Source organism: Lepidochelys olivacea (assembly GCF_965140295.1).
Source record: "Lepidochelys olivacea isolate rLepOli2 genome assembly, chromosome: 3".
NCBI classification, from domain to species: Eukaryota; Metazoa; Chordata; order Testudines; family Cheloniidae; genus Lepidochelys; species Lepidochelys olivacea.
The window spans coordinates 124,078,077-124,098,240 of NC_140413.1; the positions used below are offsets into that span (position 1 = coordinate 124,078,077).

At 38.7% G+C, this 20,164-nt stretch overlaps 1 protein-coding gene across 4 annotated transcripts in view; it reads left to right on the forward strand.

The window, feature by feature from the left end:
• PACRG (parkin coregulated) overlaps window positions 1-20,164 on the forward strand; it is a 499,665-nt gene that overhangs the window by 160,948 nt on the left and 318,553 nt on the right. For 3 of the 4 annotated variants that reach the window (XM_084625175.1, XM_084625176.1, XM_084625174.1), the window contains exon 3: window positions 4,096-4,230. The exons of the other annotated variant lie outside the window; for it this stretch is intronic. In XM_084625175.1, the coding sequence (XP_084481301.1) occupies window positions 4,096-4,230 (135 nt within the window). The remainder of the gene's footprint in view (window positions 1-4,095; window positions 4,231-20,164) is intronic. 4 annotated transcript variants of the gene reach the window in all.

Here is a 20,164-nt window from a genome sequence, read left to right on the forward strand (position 1 = left end):
ACAATATTGGTCATCATGATAAATAGTGGTAGCAGCACACCCATGGCTTAATGGTTGTCAAGTTTATTGTAAGGCATCGAGGAAAAGGACAGTTTTAAGGAGGAATTTGAAGGAAGGTAATAAGGTAGCTTTGTGGATACTTATGGAGAGCTCCTCTCAAGTGAAGGGCATCATGGGAGAAAGCGCAAAAGTGCTTGTCTGAAAATGTAACAAGTGGATGAGGAAGACTGGCATCATTGGCTAACTCGAGGCAGTGGTTAACATTTCGATAGTGAATGACAGATGATAGGCAGGGTGGGGATAGACCACGAAGCTCCTTGAATGTAAAGAAAAGTAGCTTAAGTTTGGCATGATAGACAGGGAGGAGCCAGTGGAAGGATGCAAAGAGAGGGCTAATATGGTCAAAGCGATGGGTTAGGAGAATATTTGCGGCAGCATTCTGAATGGATATGTGCAGGCCAAAGATTGATTTGTCAAGGCCAGGGAAAAGGTTGTTGGAATAATCAAGATACTGAAAGCATGGATGACAGTTTTAGGTGTGTGGGTGGATAGAAAAGACCATAATATATAAATGTTATTGAAAAAAAATCTGCAATACTTAAACGTAACACAAATATGAGGAGTGAGAGAGAGGTCTGAATTAAGATTACACCTGGGTTACAGGCCTGAAAGACTGTCAGAACAGTGTTTACAGCCGGTCTGAAATTTTTTCAACAAACTGTTTTTTTGTTGTTGTCAAAACTGAAACTTTGCTGTTGAAACCAATATGCTTCAGTGAAAAGTATCTCAAGTCCAGGATGGACTTCTTGGTCAAAGAAAGACACCCACCACCCATCTCAAAATAGCCAATATCCTAGTTGTTAAGGCATTCACCTTTGATGTGGGAGAGCAGGGATATGAACATAATTCTTCCACATCCCGGCTGAGTACCCTAGACACCAGTTTATTCTAGTGTGTGTCTTTCCCTCTAGTGTGTGTCTTTCCCTCTCTCTGTTTTTTCCCAAAATTTTGAAAAGTCTTGCTTTTGTTCTGATATGGAATGAAATTCTGAAACTTCATAATATTCTGTGAAATGGAATTCTTATTTTCTGGCCAGCCCTAGTGATATTGCTCACAGTGATTGAGAAAGGAGGTAGTGGGGAGGATTTGAAGGGGAGAATTATGAGCTTAGTTGTAACCATATTGTGCTTGAGCTGACAGCTAGACATCCATAAGGTGATGTCAGAGAGACGAGATGAGATTTTAATTTGGAGAGAAGGAGACAGGTCTGAAATACAGAGGCAGATTTGTGATTCATCAGCACAGAGATGGTACTTGAAGTTGTGTTTGCAGATGAGATTACCCAGAGATAAGGGATAGAGGCAGAAGAGAAGGGACCAAGGACAGACCCTATGGATTGCCCCACAGAAAGTTGAGGGGGGATGAGGAGGATCCACTAAGGATATGCTGAAGGAATGACTACAGAGATAGGAGCAGAATCACTAGGAGAAGAACCAGGATAGAACAGAGTCACAGAAGCCAATAGAGGACAAGACTTAAAGAAGAGCATGGTTGACTGTGTCAGTGATCATAAGGGTCCCTTTTGGTCTTGGAATCTATTAATATAAGACACGTCAAGAAAGATGAGTATGTAGTGTTGATTATGAGCTTTGGATAGGAAGACATCATTACAGATTTTGGCAAGAGCTGTTTCCTTGGAGTGCCAGGGACAGATGCCAGATTGGAGAAGGTCTAGGATAGAACTGGAGGAGACTAACTCCAGTCAGTGATTGCAGACAGTGTGTTGACTAAGTTTAGAGATGAAAGAGAGAAAGGAAATGGTGTGACAGTTGGAGAGGCAAATGGGATTAAGGGTAAGTTTTTGTTGTTGTTGTTTTTTTTAATGGGAGAGCCCAAAGCCTTGTACTGTGAGGGGAAAGCACCAGAGGTGGTGAGAGGTTAAAGAGAAAAGTAAGAGGGAGGGGATGAGAGTGGACAAGAGGGAGATCAGGAAAGAGGATAGGGTGGAGTCACTGAGACAAGTGATGAGGTTAGAGGAAGAGAGCAGACAAGAAGCTCCTGCATCTGTGATAAGAGAAGGAGAAGAGATGTAGGAGGGGACAGGAAGGCAAGCCAAGGGGAAGGAGAAGATTATGTTGTAATATGCTAATTTTCTCTTGGAGGAAATTGGCAAGATCCTATGCAGAGAGAAGTGGAGGCAGTAGGAGAAGAGATACAGAAAAAGAAGGGAAGGAAGGCAGGGGGTATAGGTGTGACTTTAGGAATGAGGGTATAGGTGTGAGTTTAGGAATGATGGCACAAGAGAGCCAGAGGCGGTGGTGGGGAGACATGTGTGAGGTGCAAATGGTGGAGGCAGGGCCAGCTCTACAGTTTTTGCCCTCCCAAGCAGTGAAAAAAACTGCTGCTGCAGACGGCAAAAGGAAGAAGCTGCCACTGATTTGCCGCGGTGGCGGGTGGAACAGAGAAGCTGCTGCCCCTTTCTAACTGCCACCCCAAGCACCTGCTTGGAACACTGGTGCCTGAAGCCGGCGATGGGTGGGGGTGGTGAGAGAGTCAGGGTTAGGACCAATGTCACCAAACATAGGAGGAGGATGTGGGACCTAGATTTGTGCTGGTGGAAGAAGGTAGGAGATCAGTGTGAAGAGGGGAAGAGGAGTAAGTCGAGATGGTGGGGATTGTAGAGGGATAAGACGAGATGGAGCCACTGAGGGTAAGGGACAGGAGGGGAAGAGAAGGCAGGGGAGGGTCGGGGAGGAGGAGGAGGATGGATACTATGATGCAGAAGATGCATGTGTTGAGGAGCCATGGGTGATTGGCAGATGAACAAAATTACAAAGGAAAAAACAAAACAAAAAAACAAGCACAGGTCCCTGCTTTCTGGGAAATGTCTTCTATTATAGGAGGAGCCCTCTCACTCACCACTGCTGCCAATCATTGTTCCTGTTGGTGGCAAGGGGTCAGGGCCAGGCTAAGATGTACTAATGTCTGCTATTCCCGGTCCAGCACTTCATCTCTACTGACTGGGAAGTGCTCCCTGTAATAAGCAGAGCCCCCAAGTTGCAGTCCCCATTGGTGATGAGGGATTGGAGACATATAAACTCATTTTTATTCCAGAATAAAGCATCACAATGGGGAGCTATTCTGGAACTACTTTATTCCATAATAGTTATACTGGTCCATTTTCCCATGGAAACAAGGCCTTATTTCCAGGCCTGATTCTTGTTTTACACCAGTGTTAATGCATTACCTTTAGTGAATTTGCTTATAGAAGGCACAGAGTAGTTTTTTTGCAGAAGTTAATACTGATGGGGTCACATTAACTTTAACTAGACATTGTAAAGAAATTTCTGCACATTATGAGGAGGATACTATTGTGTTTGGTGGCCTAATCCAGCTCCCCCCTCCTCTTGGACACACCACCTAAAGCCCATATTGCCAAAAACATACTGTTTGTACATTCAGGGCTGCTTAGAAACCTCTCCCTCTTAAACATCTACCTACTACTGTAGCCAGTATTTGTGTGTATCTCACCCCTGTCCGATGCCAAAAACCAAAGGGGAAGTGATTTGTGTCTTACTTTCATATTAAAGCAAATAGAAAGATGCTTCCCAAGGAGACGTGTTCTTCTAGATGCTGATTAAAATAGCTTACACTTATGTATTGCTTTATATTTTAATTGCTTTACAAACCAGAAGTAATTAAACCTCCTAAAACATGTCAGGTATTGTAAAACTTGTGAGCATGTAGTATTATTTCTATTTTTAAAAAGTGTGAAAACTGATGCAGAGTTTAAAATGAAAAGACAATTTTTCATGGGATGATCCAAAAAACAGACAATGCAAATTAGTACCTACAGGACAATGCAAACAAAATTCTAAATCTTCATTGAAGAGTAATACTCCTTTCCTTTAATGTCTATTAAAAACCCTATCAGGACATTTAAATTGAAAGAAGTATAACATGGGAAGAGTGAAATCAGTGCCATCTGCTATCTTATCAACCCCTTTTAAACCACTAACGTTTCTAAACAAATTTCAGCATTATTATTTTAAAAATGCAGTTGCATTATGGTTTGTTTGTATATGTCTTTTTTAGGTAAGAGGACCCCCAGTTGCAGGAGCATTTAAAGAAAGACCAACAAAGCCTACAGCATTTCGCAAGTTTTATGAGCGAGGAGACTTCCCAATTGCCCTTGAGCATGATTCGAGAGGAAATAAAATAGCCTGGAAGGTAAGTCAGCGCACAGCTGTAACAGCCAGTTGCATTTATTGAAGTGACATATCTCATTGCCAAACAAAGTTGGCTTATAAGTAAATAAACTGGAGTAATTTCTTAGCAAATGGAAGATGGTGGAGGAGCTGTTTGAGAAAGGCCCCCTGAGTCAGCCATATACCTTGTCTAACAATTAAATTATATGTTGCAAAAAGGAAGATGACAGAGTTGCTTTGCCTGAGAGTATTGTCTCCTGCCCAATTCGTCTCTATTTCTATGAGGACCTGGCAACCCAGCCTATTTCAGGCAGTCCATCAAATGATAGAAGTAGCTAGATACAGTGAACAGCAGCCATTTATCTCCCCCAGATTTCACCTTCCTGCAGGACGCTTCCAAATGGAAGCTTTAATTACCTAAATGGATAGGTCAAGATTGCCTGCTCCCTGGAAATGCAGAGCAGAATACAAATGAAGGCAAATTCTCATTCCACGGCTGTACTCTCAGTATGCAGCATATGTCAGGCAGCGTAATCGCTGTCATACGTGCCCCTGTTAGAGGCTGACCTCCACTGCAGAAACCATTACGGCTCCGACATTTCTCTGACAAAAGGTTAATTGGCTTCAAAATAAATGTATTGCCTAATGACTCCATTCTAATGCGTCTGTGTTTCTCTTTAAAAGGCTCAGTGATGTTATTTGTAAAACTTGCCAATCTTCTAAGTAACTAGAGCAGGCTTTTAAATTTAATTTGAAAAATGAGTGCTGATCTTTAACCTGCTCCTGCTATTTAATTTATTTTTGTTATCAAAGAATTACTTAACTTTTTGTGTTATTTATTGGGCTAGAATAAGATTTTTCTGGAAACAGAATAATAGTTACACAGGGTGAGTGTGATGTACATGAGGAAAAATACATCAGATCTGTAGAATTTGAATTGTTCATGTTAAACATGGTCCTAATTTAAAAATATAGCTCTGTTAATTCAGTGAATGGAAGGGGGATTTCACAATACAGGGTTTGATCCTCCTCTCACTGACATAAATGGCAGCAGGATTAGGATTATAGTGTGGAAGTGAAAGTATGGTGTTTAATTACTGGTTATTTGGATATAGCTTTTTTACTTACCAGGCTATAAGTTGTTGTGAAGGCCAAGACTATAATAGGATTCAAAAAAGAACTAGATAAGTTAATGGAGGATAGGTTCATCAATGGCTATTAGCCAGGATGGGCAGGGATGGTGTCCCTACCCCAGGGGTGAAAGTAACATTATACACTTACCAGCACAGGAGCCTGGCTCTGGACCCCCAGAAGGGGCGGGGACTCGGGCGGTAGCGGTGGCCGGAGCCCCGGGCCCTTTTAAATTGCTAGCCCCAGGACAGCTGCCCATTTTGCTCCCCCGCCCCGGTCAGTGGCTTAGGAAGGCGGGGGTGGGGTGGGGTGGGAGGAAGGGACAATGACATTTAAGCGCTGCCCTGGCAGTGCTTTAACATTGGCTACATACGGGCCAGACCAGTGGACACTTTTTACTGGTACACCGGCCCGGCCCATACCAGCCCACTTTCACCCCTGTCCTAGGCTCTATTTGCCAGAAGCTGGGAATGGGCGACAGGGGATGGATCACTTGATGATTACTTGTTCTGTTCATTCCCTCTGGGGCACCTGGCATTGGCCACTGTCTGAAAACAGGATACTGGGCTAGATGGACCTTTGGTCTGACCCAGCATGGCCGTTATTATGTTCTTAGGGTCTTAAAAAGTGGGAAACATGGAACAGACTGTAACTTTATTTCATATAACTATTAAATCAATGCAGGGAAACAAGACATAGTTCTTGCAGCAAGGGGAACCTGCAGCCAACCTCTCAACCATAGCTTTTCCACATTCTCAGTGAAAACTAGGAGATTCCAACATCCCCTCTGACTGGTCCATGGATTGACTTGGCCATGCCAACTTCCAGGATTTATCTTATTCACTCTAAACTCATAAAGAGGACTAACTAGCCTTAAACTGCTCTTCAGCATTTTCTGCCACTGGGGGTCAGTGTCCTGAGATATTTCAATTTCTAACCGCATAACATTAAATTGAGAGATTCCAATCACTTTTACCCCATTTTAATTGCTACTTGGCCTACATATTCCCTCCTCTCAACCATCTTACTACTAGATGCTGCTAATGACTCCTTGGCTAGTAACCAAGACCCTTTGTGTACAGCGAACCTTCCAGGTAAATCTTAATGTCTAGAATAAAGAAGTTGTTCCCAATGTCTGAAAGGTGAATTGTGTTTGAATGGAATGGCCCTGGATAATCATAGGCTATGTTCAATGTGCCACGGTGCCGCAAACATAATCCAGGAAAGGCTTTCTCATTTCTCATAGTTCACAATGGCTCCCTCTCCCTCCAACCTCTGCAGTTGGACCATAATACAGTAATATGGTCAGCAAGAGGTAGGATTGCAATGTCATCCAGGCCCTTTCTGATATTCCTAATCCCTGTCTGATGACCAAATTATACCATTGAGTACTATGCAGTTTAAGCATACACTGAAAAATGGGTAAGGTGGAAGATGGGCTTTTTTTGGTTCCCACCTTACCTTACAAGGGGACCAGGTAGAGATCCTGGCAGTTGGGAGGATACCCACTATCGCAGGACTGTGGGCAGGATAAGGAGAATGGTGTTCATACACATGTTAATAGCTGTGGGGGTAGAGTTTATATTTTTCTCTTTGTTTTAAGACACAGACACATAGCTCAAATACAGACATACATCTGAATACTAATTTTCATCCATTATATTGACTTCTAAATCTGCCTAAATCATGAAGACAATGATCTAATATTTCTCAGTCAAAACCTTTGTTTTCCTTTAGAGAGTTTGCTAGAACTGCATTAATAAATGAAACTAGATGTTGCCTTTAATGATACAATGTTTGGAAGAGGTTTTTCTAGAAAATGTTTTATAGAAACTTCATTCTATTGCATTTATTTCCACGTATCATCTGGTTTTACTGAAACAAGGACAAGCAGAGAAAAAATAAATGATGTCACATTTATCGTAGATATTTTAGTCTGATATTACCACATAATATCACGGTTTTATTGTTTTTTCTTGTTCTGTTTATATGTGATGCATGTCATGGTTCATTTCACTTGTTAGCTTGTCTGTTCAGTGGTGCACAAGAGCTAATGCAAGGGGAGTCTCAAACGTGATTTGTTCTGACAAAGGAAAACACCTCAGGATGTTCTTCCTTCCCATGAAATATACAATATTTAATTTTCTAATAATTATTAAAACATGATGTAAAATAATTATAATTATGAGATATTAAAATAGTGAAAAAAATGTGTTGATCACTCAAGTATTCCATTAAGGCTGGGGTTAGACTCAACATGGTGGTCTTCAGTTAGCTGAAAAAAATCTGAGATTTATATAAAAACTAAGATCAGTGGTCTAACAATATGTATACAGAGGGGGTTTATTGTGTCTAGTAAGCAAACACAGACCTGCAAACACTTATACACATGCTAAACTTTAAGTATGTGATTAGTCCCATTTAGGGAGTTGTCTACACATGAAAGTTATTCTAGAATAAAGTAGGGTGTGAATTGAAAGCAGAATAACTATTCCATGTGTACATAAGCCCTGTGTGCAGAATTTGAGCCATAATTAGGACCTGATTTTCCTCTCATATGCACTGGTAGAGTTGTACTGGTTTGAGAACAGTATCAATGGAGGACTACAACTATCTAACATGTTTTTAAAGGTATTAAATCATCTCTAAAAAAGGTACTTAGTAGTGTTTAAAACTGTGTTAATAAAACCATGTTAGCTAATATGTTTTTAAAACACCACCTATTTTTCTAGTTTAGACTGGGCCCTGGAGGTTTGAATTCATCCCTTCCCTGGTAAAGTTCAAGTAAATGGGCTTAGTGCAGGGGAATATGCAGAAGTTTAGAGGAAATAAAACCCAGGAGTAAGTGTGGATTGAATGGCCCCTCCGAGCCATCTTATTTGGAGCTAGTTTCGAGATCTGCTTTGCCTGCACTTCCAGAAGGTTTATTCTGGATGTGTAGTTTGTTGAGTTGCCTTTTACCACTTATAATTTGCAATTTCACAATGGAAAATGAAAGGAGGTGTGCATTTTATGACTTTGAGGGGTTGTGACAATGTCTGATCTCTGTCTGATCAGCTGGAGACACAATACTATTCAGTGGATTTTTTCAGTAGAGGCCGAAGAAAGTTAGATTTTGCTACAACAAAGTTAACTCTTACTGTAGGTTTTTAAGTTTACCATAGCAAAGGGCATCTCCTTGGATGCTCCTGTAATATTGGGTATTGTGCTTCAAAGGCAGTCATATTAGACTCTTTCTTCTTTTTCTCTCCCCCCCTTCTCTTTTTTTATATTATTCAGATTTTTTTTCTTAAAAGGCTGTTTCCACCTGATAGAGGAAAACAGATAAATAAAATGTATTTATAATCTAGGGCTAGAAAAGTGCTCTATAAAAAAAATTTAAAAAAAAATTGAACCAAGCTTGAAAGAATAACAAATAGACAAAGTACTAAGTAACTCCGGCAGCACCTCCCCCCCCTCCCCCACATACATTTAAGAATAAAAAGTAATACCAATCTAAACAATCTTGGTTTACAAACTATAATCAGTTCCCCATCTAAAATAAGATAAGAACCTCTTAGTCATAGCATCTGCCTGCGTTTGTGGAAAATGGGCCCTTTCAAAGAAACTTGGTGTCTTTTATTGATGAGATTATAAAATTTGTTGATAAAAGTAACAGTTTTATGTAGTATATTTAAACTTCCATAGGGCAATTGACTTGGTACCACACAACATTCTGATTAAGAAACTAGAACCGTACAAAGTTAATATGGCACATATTAAATAGATTAAAAATTAGCTAAGTGATAGGTCTCAAAATGTAATTGTAAATGGGGAATGATCATCAAATGGGTGTGTTTCTAATGGAGTCCCACAGGGATCTATTCTTGGCACCACTCTATTTAACATTTTTATCAGTGACTTGGGAAGCAGTGATTCTGAAAAAAAGACTTGGGGGTCATGGTGGATAATCAGCTGAACATGAGCTCCTGGTATGATGCTGTGGCCAAAAGGGCTAATATAATCCTTGGCTCATAAACAAGGGAATATTGCATAGGTGTACAAAAGATATATTACCTCTGTATTTGGCACTGGAGTGATGGTTGTTGAATACTGTGTCCAGTTCTGGTGTCCACAATTCAGGAAGGATATTGATAAGTTTGGAGAGGGCTCAGAGAAGAGCCACGAGAATCATTAAAAGATTGGAAAACATGCCTGATTGTGACAGACTCCAGGAGCTCAATCTGTTTATTTTAACCAAGTGATGATTAAGTGGTTACTTGATCATGATGTCTAAGTACATATATGGAGATCAAACATTTGATAATAGGCTCTTCAATCTAGTAGACAAAAGTATAACGTGAACCACTGGCTGGAAGCTGAAGCTAGACAAATTCAGAATAGAAATAAGGCACACATTTTGAACAGTGTAGAATAATTTACGAAGGGTTGTGGTGAATTCTCCATTACTGGCAATTTTTATAGAAGTTTTTCTAAAAGATATGCTCTAGTTCAAACAGGAATTAATTCAGAAAAGTCCTATGGCCTTTGTTATGCAGGAGGTTAGATTAGATGATCACAGTGGTCCATTTGGCTTTATAATTTATGAATATTGGTGAAGTTATCCCTTTGTTATTCTCAGCAGTCAAACCTACACCCTGACTTGTTACTTATTTCCATGGAGGGAAAAGCGAGCCTTCATATTAATCACTTAGCTCTTTAGTTCATTTACCAGACAAGCCTGAGATTTTGATTGCAATCCAAGCAAAGTATCTACTCAGAATACTCTGGACTTTTTAATTCCCCTTCATGAAAACTTCTAACATCTGCATCCTGTGAGTTTCTTTGGCAACTGGCATATGGTCAATATAATATTTAGAAGTGCAAATTATGCCCTCAATTTACATATGTGCATTGACATTAGTTTTGAATGGAGTTGTACAGATAGTACTGTTAAATAAAAATGCATAAAAAAATTATAAACATTCATGTTTCAGGGCAGAAAGCCACCTATAACTGAGGGGTAGGAAAAAATCTTCATCTATGGGTAGGTTATTTCATAATTGTCCATGCTTTTTGCATCTTCCTCTGAAGCATCTAGTCCTGGCCACTGACATTTTGCTATGGTAATTCCATTATTATACAAAAAAGTTGTTACTGATAAACAGAAGACTTAATATTTTAGATCTTGATGACAATATTGCTGTTAATTTGGAGTTTGCAAGTAGTCAGAAGTGTGAACATTTAAAAAATGAATGTATTAAACTGTAGCAGTAATCTTCTGTAGGTATTGTGAATAGTTGTTTGGCAATCCTGCAGTTCTCTGGTAGCCTGTGTATATCACAATTTGATTTTAAAGTTTAGTAATATGTTCTTGCACACAATTTCATATAGAGCTCTGAATAATAAATGCTCATAGCTCAGGTCTGACAATATACATTCCTGAATTTAAAAAAGTCAGAATCCAATTAAACCTTGGACAAGGAAAGTTGATAAAACCAAAGAAGTATTTCTGAAGAATTATTAAGGATACATTTTAAATACACTCTCAGTATATCCCAGAGATAGTCCCCAGAATGTCTGGAAAATCAGGATTATTTAGGTGGTAAAGGTTAATTATAAAAATCATAATGCTCTGAAAAGGAAAAGAAATAATAATTCTTCAAAACAATTTTAGCATTTTCAAAAGAATGGAAACCAATTTCAAGGTTAGCAAACTTTTTTGTGCAGCAAAAACAGGAAGGTAGGCCTGGTCTATGTTTCCTAGCATAGCTATGTCGGTTAGGGATATGATTTTTGCTGACACAGCTATGCGAACAAAAGCCCTAGTATAGATGCAGTTTCATGGGCAAAGGTACTTTTGCCAGCATGTTTTATTTCACTGGGGAAACTGGTATAAGCTATACCAGTAAAATAACTTTTTTACTGGTATATATGGCATCTACACCAGGAGGGTTTACTGATATAGCTATACCAGCAAAACTTTTTAAGAATAGACAAGGCTGTAGGTAAAAGAAGAATGACTGGTGTTTCTATTAGCTTCTAGTGGGTGATAGTGTTTTATTTTTCTTAGCTTCTATTAATCAGAAAAAGCATGTATGGAAACCTACATCGAATTCTTGTATTGAATCTGGATTGTGCACACAGCCTTCCATCACAAAGTTGACTAGGCCATGGAGGCCTTTTTCTTTTTGAGGAAGGTAGAACACGGGAGGAGACTCATGTAAATGAGTATCCTATCCTCATTTTTGTTCTCACTTTCCATTGAATCAGTGACCCCCTGGCATATAGTCACAAAAGAGATGGTGTTGTGACTGATTCAGAGCTTTTATTATTATGTTGGTACGTATCCTGGACTGGGGGAAAGTGCAGAAGGAGTAGTTTTCTTCTTAACAGTACTTGTTTTTCTGCCAAAGATTATCCTCTTCCCTTCAGTTGAGAGTAAAATGCTTTGAATATTTTTAAATTTGGTAATTATTTTGGATGATATTGATCAACATAAATCAGTACTTACTGACTCTGCATATACCTTACTCCCAAATGTTGTTTTAAATTCATTTATGAAATGCATTTCAAAATTCAAACCACTTAAAAGCCAGTAAAAAAATATAGCAATGAGTTCATTTCCATAAAAACAGTCTCGCTGCCAGGCTCATTTGTTGTAATTTTGTAAAGTCAGATTTTTGGCAACAAATAGGACATATTGACTGCAAGAGAACGTCTTTTTTGAAAATAAAATATAGATATAAATTTAAAATATAGATATAAATTTGCTCCTTCTTCCATTCCTTCATAAGCAGTATTTAACATTTTTATTAATAAAAGATGCTAAAAGGGGCATATTATTAGGTTAAAAACCAGGAACAATGTCGTATGGATTGAAAACTGGCTGAAAGATAATATGCAAAGAGAAGTGACAAATGGCAGTATATCAAGATTGGGCCATGTAGCTAGTGGGTACCACAGAAACTGATATTAATTCTTGTTTTATTTATCATTTTCATAAGTGATCTAGAAGAAGTAAACTGTAAAATAGTGAAACTTCAAGATTATATTAAATTGGATGGATCTGCAAATACCAGTGAGCATAGAAATAACACACAGTAATCTAGAGAGATTAAAAACATCAGCAGATAATATGAAAATAAATTATTGGAAAATTGAATACTAAATAATGTATTTGGGGGGAAATAGTCTGCACACATATTCAGCTGAAGGAGAAAGGTGAAAAGCAGGTATGCTAAAAAACTCACCCAACTGTAGTAGCGATAGTGCATAGAAAATTTAGACATATGCAATTTGATATAGCAGCAAAAAAGACAATTCAGTTTTGGGCTAGAAACACAGCAATAGTTCTCTTCAGTTAGGCAAATTGTTATTTAAAACTAAGAAGCCTACTGTATCGACTTTCTGATATCAATGCAATATAGATGAATACCACTTATCATCCTATATGGCTGTGATGCTAGTTTGCTATTTTTCAGCTAATCAGTCTCAAAGTGCTGTCATCTCTGATATGCATGTGAGCTTTTCCGAGAATTCCAAAAATTCAAACCACAGTTCCAGTCTCTTGCTTCAGTCTCTTGGCTTCTTTGCCTTCAGGTTTCTGATTTTAAAAAATGCAGACAGTTTACCACATAAGCTTGATTCTCACTTAAATAAAAGTCTCTTTACACCAGTCTGACAGTATAAGGTGGATGTAAATTACATTTACACTTACTTTAAAGCCCTTTTGCACTGCCAGAATATTGTAAAGGGGCCTTAGAATGGATAAGCATGCACACACTGATTTCATTTAGGGCCAGGATTTCACCCTGAGTGCCTATTGGCCTCTCCCTCCCTCATCCCCCCCCCCCCCGCCCCGGTTGTATAAAAAGGCTTTTCCTGCTGATATGTTAATTTATGAATTCACTGATGATATTCAGTGGAGTCCACTTCTGGTCAGCTCAACTGTAAGACATAATGTCCTGAGTCACAGAAGTCAAAATGAAGCGATCAGCATTCCTTTTGATAATTGTAAACTAAAATATATTACTAGCAGCTAGGAATGGTCAGTTATCTATCATTATATTTAGTACTTATATAGTTGTGTTTTGTCTCCAAGCACTTTACAAACATTAACTTTCACAACAGTGGATGCTTTTAGAAAATTTTGCCCTAAATAACTTGCACAGTACCAGATGGGGTCATTGAAAGAATTAGGATTCTAGGCTCCCAGAATCAGGGTTTTCAGCTGTTGGTATTATAATTTATACCAGTATTCCAGATAAAAGTGGTCTTTTCAAATCTTAGTTTTAAAAATAGTCTAGTGTTCTCACTAAATATACTAAAAATAGGTTTTCAAACAGATAATCAAAGTTTTCAAAAATGTGCATAATTTAATTGGATGCTTTAAGTATTTATTAAAATTTCGACAGAAGTGGATGTACAAACACCTACAATTTTGTGGTGACTCATCACTTGCTTAATATATGAAGAGCTTTCATAATTTTACTCCTTTTCAGTTCTTTTTACTTCTGGAAGGATACTTCTTTGCATGTCTTGGTGGATTTGCTATTCATGGAGTGAAAGATGGAAAACTATATCAAAACAAAGTGTTTTCACTGACATAACTGATAATTTCATAGAGTACTCTAGAATTTGAAATAATTATTTAGCTTAATATGCCTGGTTCTATTTTCTTATCAGTTTTTTTAAAAACTATATTTTAAAATGGCACAGTATCAGTGAAACAGTAAATTATATAATGAATATGAGAGACATCATTGCACTCTTCTTCGCCACTTGTGGCTCACTTTTGTGAGGCATCCATTATTGATTCAGTTTACCATAATTCACTGTTCTTTTCCTTTCCATTTCTTTCATTTTTATAATTCAAAAATGCGATAAACTTTTTCTCTTCCCTCCTCAAATAAAGTAACATATTTATTAAAAATTGTGACATGCACATTTCTTAACAGGATAATTTGTTTCTTTTAAAGAGTAAAGGATGTTGTCCCAGAGTTCCTTTTTCTTTTAATAACAGTAAGTGCTAGAATTTGAATGCCAGTCTTCAGTAGGAGTCTAAAACAGGCCTTGCAAAGAAAAGTGACAGTTTACCTGATTTCTGTAATACAAAGCTGCCATATTTCAATTATTAATTCTTCTGTGATTAATTAATAGTCACAGCTTATCCTAGGATTCTAGAAAATGGTAATCTTGTGACAGCTAATTTACTATTCCTCTTTTTTTCTCCATACACAATTAAAGCCATCCCTTTATTTGATGTAAATTGCTGTCTTTTGAAAGTGTACTGAATGAAAACCCAGCCATGTATCAGAAATAACTTTAATTTAAATGTGCTAAATGACCTCCGAAAGCTTGATGAAAGATTTTCTGCTGAATGGGCTGGTGCTCCCTGCCTGTATAATTTATGTGAGAAATTAGTGCGAATAGTTCACTTTTATGAAGCAGTGCTGCTTGTAGCAAGCCTGCAGAAACAATTTTCCCCCAAGCCTCCATCTGTTCTTCAAACCAGGGCATATGCCATCTCATCGAGCTTGAAAGTCAACTGATTTATAGCTCTTGAAAAGTGCATAGATTGAAAAGAAAGGTCGACTGCTGTTATGTGACAATGATTTGTTGGGCACTTGGATAAAGACAATTCACATTACTATGGACCCAAAGGGAAACAAGTGATGTTGTAAGCTTCAAAAGTTGGTAGATTGACAATCAGGAGGAAAACAAATTGCTCCTCCTCTTTGACTTAAACAACTACCTCTCTTCAAAAAAGGGAGGGTGTTCAGAAGGTGAGGGAAGGCAACATAGCCAAGATATTTTATTATCACCGTGTTTCAGACAGAATAGTCTTTTTTTTTTCCCCAGCTACAAAGGTTGTCCTCTAGAAGTGTCAGAGCTCGTTGCACTTTAATCTTTAAACTGTAAGCAGAAACATCAGTCTTAAAAGCGCTTGTTGCTGCTTGTCAGAAAGTTCCGTTCAGTGGCACAAACATGGCTTTGATGAATTTTCTGTATCTGCACTGAAGGTGAATCCACAGCCCTGTCCCAATTAGTAATTTAATGAATAGCTCATTCTCTGTCCCATCACTTATGATTCCCCTTCCCTTTACTCAAGGACTACAAAGAGCTAAATCTGTGTGGCAGGTGACAAATCAAATCAAATTGACAACTTGACCATAAGAAAATCAATGTGTTTGATGTTTTCATTTATGTTAGTGAAACACTGTGTATCTTCTGATGTGAGGCTTGGAGACAGATAGTGAATTCTCAGATCCATTTTCTTTTATCACACTTGTAATTTTTTTTATTTCAACCATCAACCAAAAAGCGAGAAACAGTGTTCAAATGCATAAAATATTTTAGCTACGAAAAGTAAATATAATTAGTGCAGAGAAAACTTTTTAATGTGAAAATTATGGGACAGATCTTGACTTAGAAAAGTACCAAGAGACAAAAGAAAAGCATATGTAAGCAGGGAAACTAATTGTCTTCCACACATATGAAATACTACTTTCATTTTGTAGTTGGGGTCTCTTAAAGAGTTGTAAGAGAAGTCTGGCATTGTAACTGCTTACATATTACTGGAAAAGCCTATTAGAGTCTACAGTTATGAGGTGTTATATAACCATGTCTATCCTGACCTGACTGACTTAGACACTGATAATTTTCTAATGTTCTGCTTAGTATAGCTCAGTCAAGAAGAGCCCAGAAGGGCAGATTGAGTAGGTCATATTCTGAATGTTTCCAATTATATAAAATAGATTTTCTCAAGGCCAGCACCAATGCCACTGTATGATATAACAGAAATAAAACTATATAAATAAAATAATACAGACATCATATAATTTGCCTTTATAAAATGGGCCTTTTGAAAAGCAGAATCTGACTGGCTATTGAAACTTCAGGTTGTGTGAGTATTCCCTATTTCATGGAACAAAGTTCAATGTGTCTTTTCTTGCTGCAAACATATTATGTCCCAAAAATATATTAATATAATAACTCCATTTTTGGAAGTGTTATACTGAATACACATACTTCTCATGTGGCCAGATCAAAGGCCCTTAGCCTTTTATCTACAGCTTTGCCAAACCCGCTAGGCATTTTTTTTACTCTGCTTTATTTATTTTTTATCCAATATATTTATTATACCTCTACCCTGATATAATTCGACCCGATATAACACGAATTCGGATATAACTCGGTAAAACAGTGCTCCCGGGGGGGAGGGGGGAAGGACTGCACGCTCCAGTGGATCAAAGCAAGTTTCACCTATAACGCGGTAAGATTATTTGGCTCCTGAGGACAGTGTTATATCAGGGTAGAGGTGTATATCGATGTTTCTTTATTATAATGGAGCAATTTTTGAAGATGTAGTCTGTATTATTTTCTGCATGGCAGCATTCCTATGTAATAACAGTCCCAGATGTGCTAGGCTCTTTGTCTTGTGGACGAAGTAAATTTCTTCTTTAAGTTTTAAGGGAAACAGTCGCCTATTGCCATCCAATTGTTGCACATAATGCTTGGGTAACAGCTGCTTATAGGGAATCTTAAAATTCAGCTTCATGCTCACTAAGAGGCAGAATCTCCAGGTTGTTAATTTTCTTTTCTGTGACTTGCTGTAGTATCAGACAGAAAAAATATGTTTTGTTTGTTTATTAAAGATACATTGTATATTAAATATACATTGTATATTAAAGATACATTATTAAAGTTTATGGCTCAAATAAATTTGTTAGTCTCTAAGGTGCCACAAGTACTCCTTTTCTTTTTGCAAATACAGACTAACACGGCTGCTACTCTGAAACCTGTCTTAATTCCTATAGTTAGCTTCTAGTTAGTTAGTTAGATTCTTAGTTTTATTGGTTTCTGCCCATTGGCACAACAACAAAAACTCTCCCCCAACTTATTAGCTTAATAGATGAGGTCTTTGAGCCCACATGCTGCCTCTTGACACCAGACCCGCACTGAACATGGTGAGCCATTCCTGTCAACAACAGATGCTCTAAGATGCTTGGAAGAAGCGTATATACCACATAAGTGGTGTATATGCTGCTCCTTTTCTCTCCCAAAGAACAGGTAGTCTCTCATCTGAAGCTGTTTCTCCTTGAGTGCCCCTTGAGGACTTTGTCAGCTCCTGAGTGTGAGAAGCCTACCTGACTGGATCTTAATGTTTCTGAGTTCTCTGGTAAAATGACAGTCTATTCCAGGATCCATTCGGTGTCAAGAAAGTCCCACTCCTCCACCACAGAGTTGCCCAGAGCTTCCTTTGTATCTTCAGCTTCATCCTCAGAGGAGAGGGGCTGCAAAGAGCACTAATCCCAAGGTGAGTAGAAACACAAGTCTCCACAATAATCACCAAGCAGATTCAATGTAGGAGGCAGTTCAAGACCCAGAATGGATTCCACTGACACCTCAGCACTGAGTTACCACCATAAGACCCTTACTTAGCTTCTTTATGTTGCTGACATACCAGTACCAGTGACGGTAGACTGAAGATCTCAGCACCAACACAACTAGCACCAAAGACCGTGGTACCAGAGCTTCCATCACACAAACGTACTATTCTGGTATTGACCTTGAAGATTCTGGTAACAAAGGATTGTGGCCAAGACTCCTCAGGAAAATCAGATATAATATAGCTCTGATAATACTGGTAGTCCCAGCATGACCCATGCAGTTTTGGTACTCCAACCTCATGAACCTGTCAATAAGGCCATGCTCCTACCATGCATGAGGGGATCACAAAATTGGAGGGACAAATTCTGCATCTGGAGCTTGCTTACCTTCATCTTGCTGCTTAGATGCTGGCTGTCTGACATCTGCTGATCGATCTTGCTCCATGGCAGTTCAATATATTGTAGCTTGCTGGAGAAAGGAGTTCACTAGACTCACGTATGCTGCTAAATGGAAGAGGTTGCTTTGGAGAATCAGCTATCCCCTTTGGTAGCTCCACTTCCTGCCATTCTCGACTATCTGCTTTTCTTAAAGCACTCCGAGATCTCTGTTAGCTCCATTAGAATGCTATGTTAGCTATCTCCACTCCTCACCCCCAGTGGAAGGCCACACCATCTTCTTCTAGCCAACTGTGGCTTAATTTCTCAAGTGGCTTATTCATGCCTTCCTGATGGTAGGGTGACCAAACTACAAGTGTGAACAATTGGGATGGGGGTGGGGGATAAGAAGCACCTATAGAAGAAAATGCCCCAAATATCGGGACTGTCCCTATAAAATAGGGACATCTGGGCACCCTACCTGATGAGAGAGACAGTGGCCTCCTGGAACCTCAACATTGTTTTAACAGATTTGATGGGTCCTCCCTTTGAACTGCTGGCATCCTGTTCTTTGAATCACCTTTCTTGTGACCATTACCTCAGCCAGAAGAATAGAGGATATTCAAGACCTTATGGTAGGGCCTCCTTGCACATGATTCCACAAGAACAAAGTGACTCTGACACCCCACCCAAGGTTTCTTCTAAAGTGGTTTCTAATTTTCACCATAACCAGATAATTCACCTTTTGCCTTCTTTGCTCAGCCTCACTTGGGGAGAAGCCAAACTTCAGAAGTTGGACATTGTTGGGTGCTACTCATACTATCTGGACAGAATGAAGCTGTTCAGAAATTCTCCTAGCCTGTTCCTAGCATTAACCAACAGACTAAAAGGGGCTACCTACCTCCACTCAAAGACTGTCAAAATGACTCTTGAACTGTGTTAAGGCATGCTGTGAGATGGCTCACTTAGGCCCACCTGGGAAGTTTAGGGCTCATTCCTCCACAGCCGAGGAAGGCTTTGCTGCACTTCTGTGAGGCATCCTAATTTCAGTGATTTGTAAATCTGCTACCTGTAGTTCAGTTCACACCTTCACTTAGCACTGCTCCTTATTAGAGGGCTCCAGAACCAACAATTGCTTTGGTGAAGTTGTCCTGCAGTCATCATTCCAGTAGATCATAGGGAAGGGGGCAGAAACTGGCCTGTCTACAGCACATCTCCCCGGTTAGCTTTGGGAATTTGGGTTTGCCACAAATATAAAGATTACTCCACTCATCCTTCAAGAGGGACAGCAAATTTACTTGTTTTGAGTTCTCCCCTTCATACTTTTGAGTGGTGGGTTCAGTTCAAAATCAATTATAATCTGGCACTTTTACAACTACTAAGATGGAACTCTCATGGTATTTTTAAGGTGAAGAATGGGAAAGCTACATCTCATTCTTGTTTTCAGTCTGAGAAAACAAGGGAAAAAAAACCTTGAAAGAAATGTACTACACATCTCTTTGCTTCTTGCTTCTGCTGTCTGAGCTTAGTTTAGGTATGTTTGGATTCCTTTCTATGCTTTTCTCTCTCCAGGCATCACTCATCTAGCTATAGTAACAATCCTCAAATTCAAAATCCAGGAAATTGAGAAAATAATTTCCAAACTTCTCCACGTTTTGTAGATAAAAGTTATCATTTTCACTTAACAGAAAGAATCTGGGAGTTTATTCTGTTTATTTTAAACCAGTAAACTATGGAATTGTATCCAGTTTTCAACTTGAATTCATTCAGTTCATTCATTAAAAAGAAATTTTTCAAAATGAAGACATGCAGATCAGCAGATATTCCCGAAGAGGTTTTTTTAGATACTTACTTATTTGCGTGTATCAGTCAAGAAATTTCATACCAGTATCTAAGCCTTTCTAGCAACCCAACTATGCTACTTGCATGCCTCTCTTTCATTCATGTTTCATATCATATTGAATGTCCTGGTGGTATGGGTGGCACCTATGACAGGACAAAATGAATGTACCAGCCTATCTGAAGGGTTTTTTAATAAAAACCTTTTGCCTCTAGTCATCTCAGGAGACCTCTTGC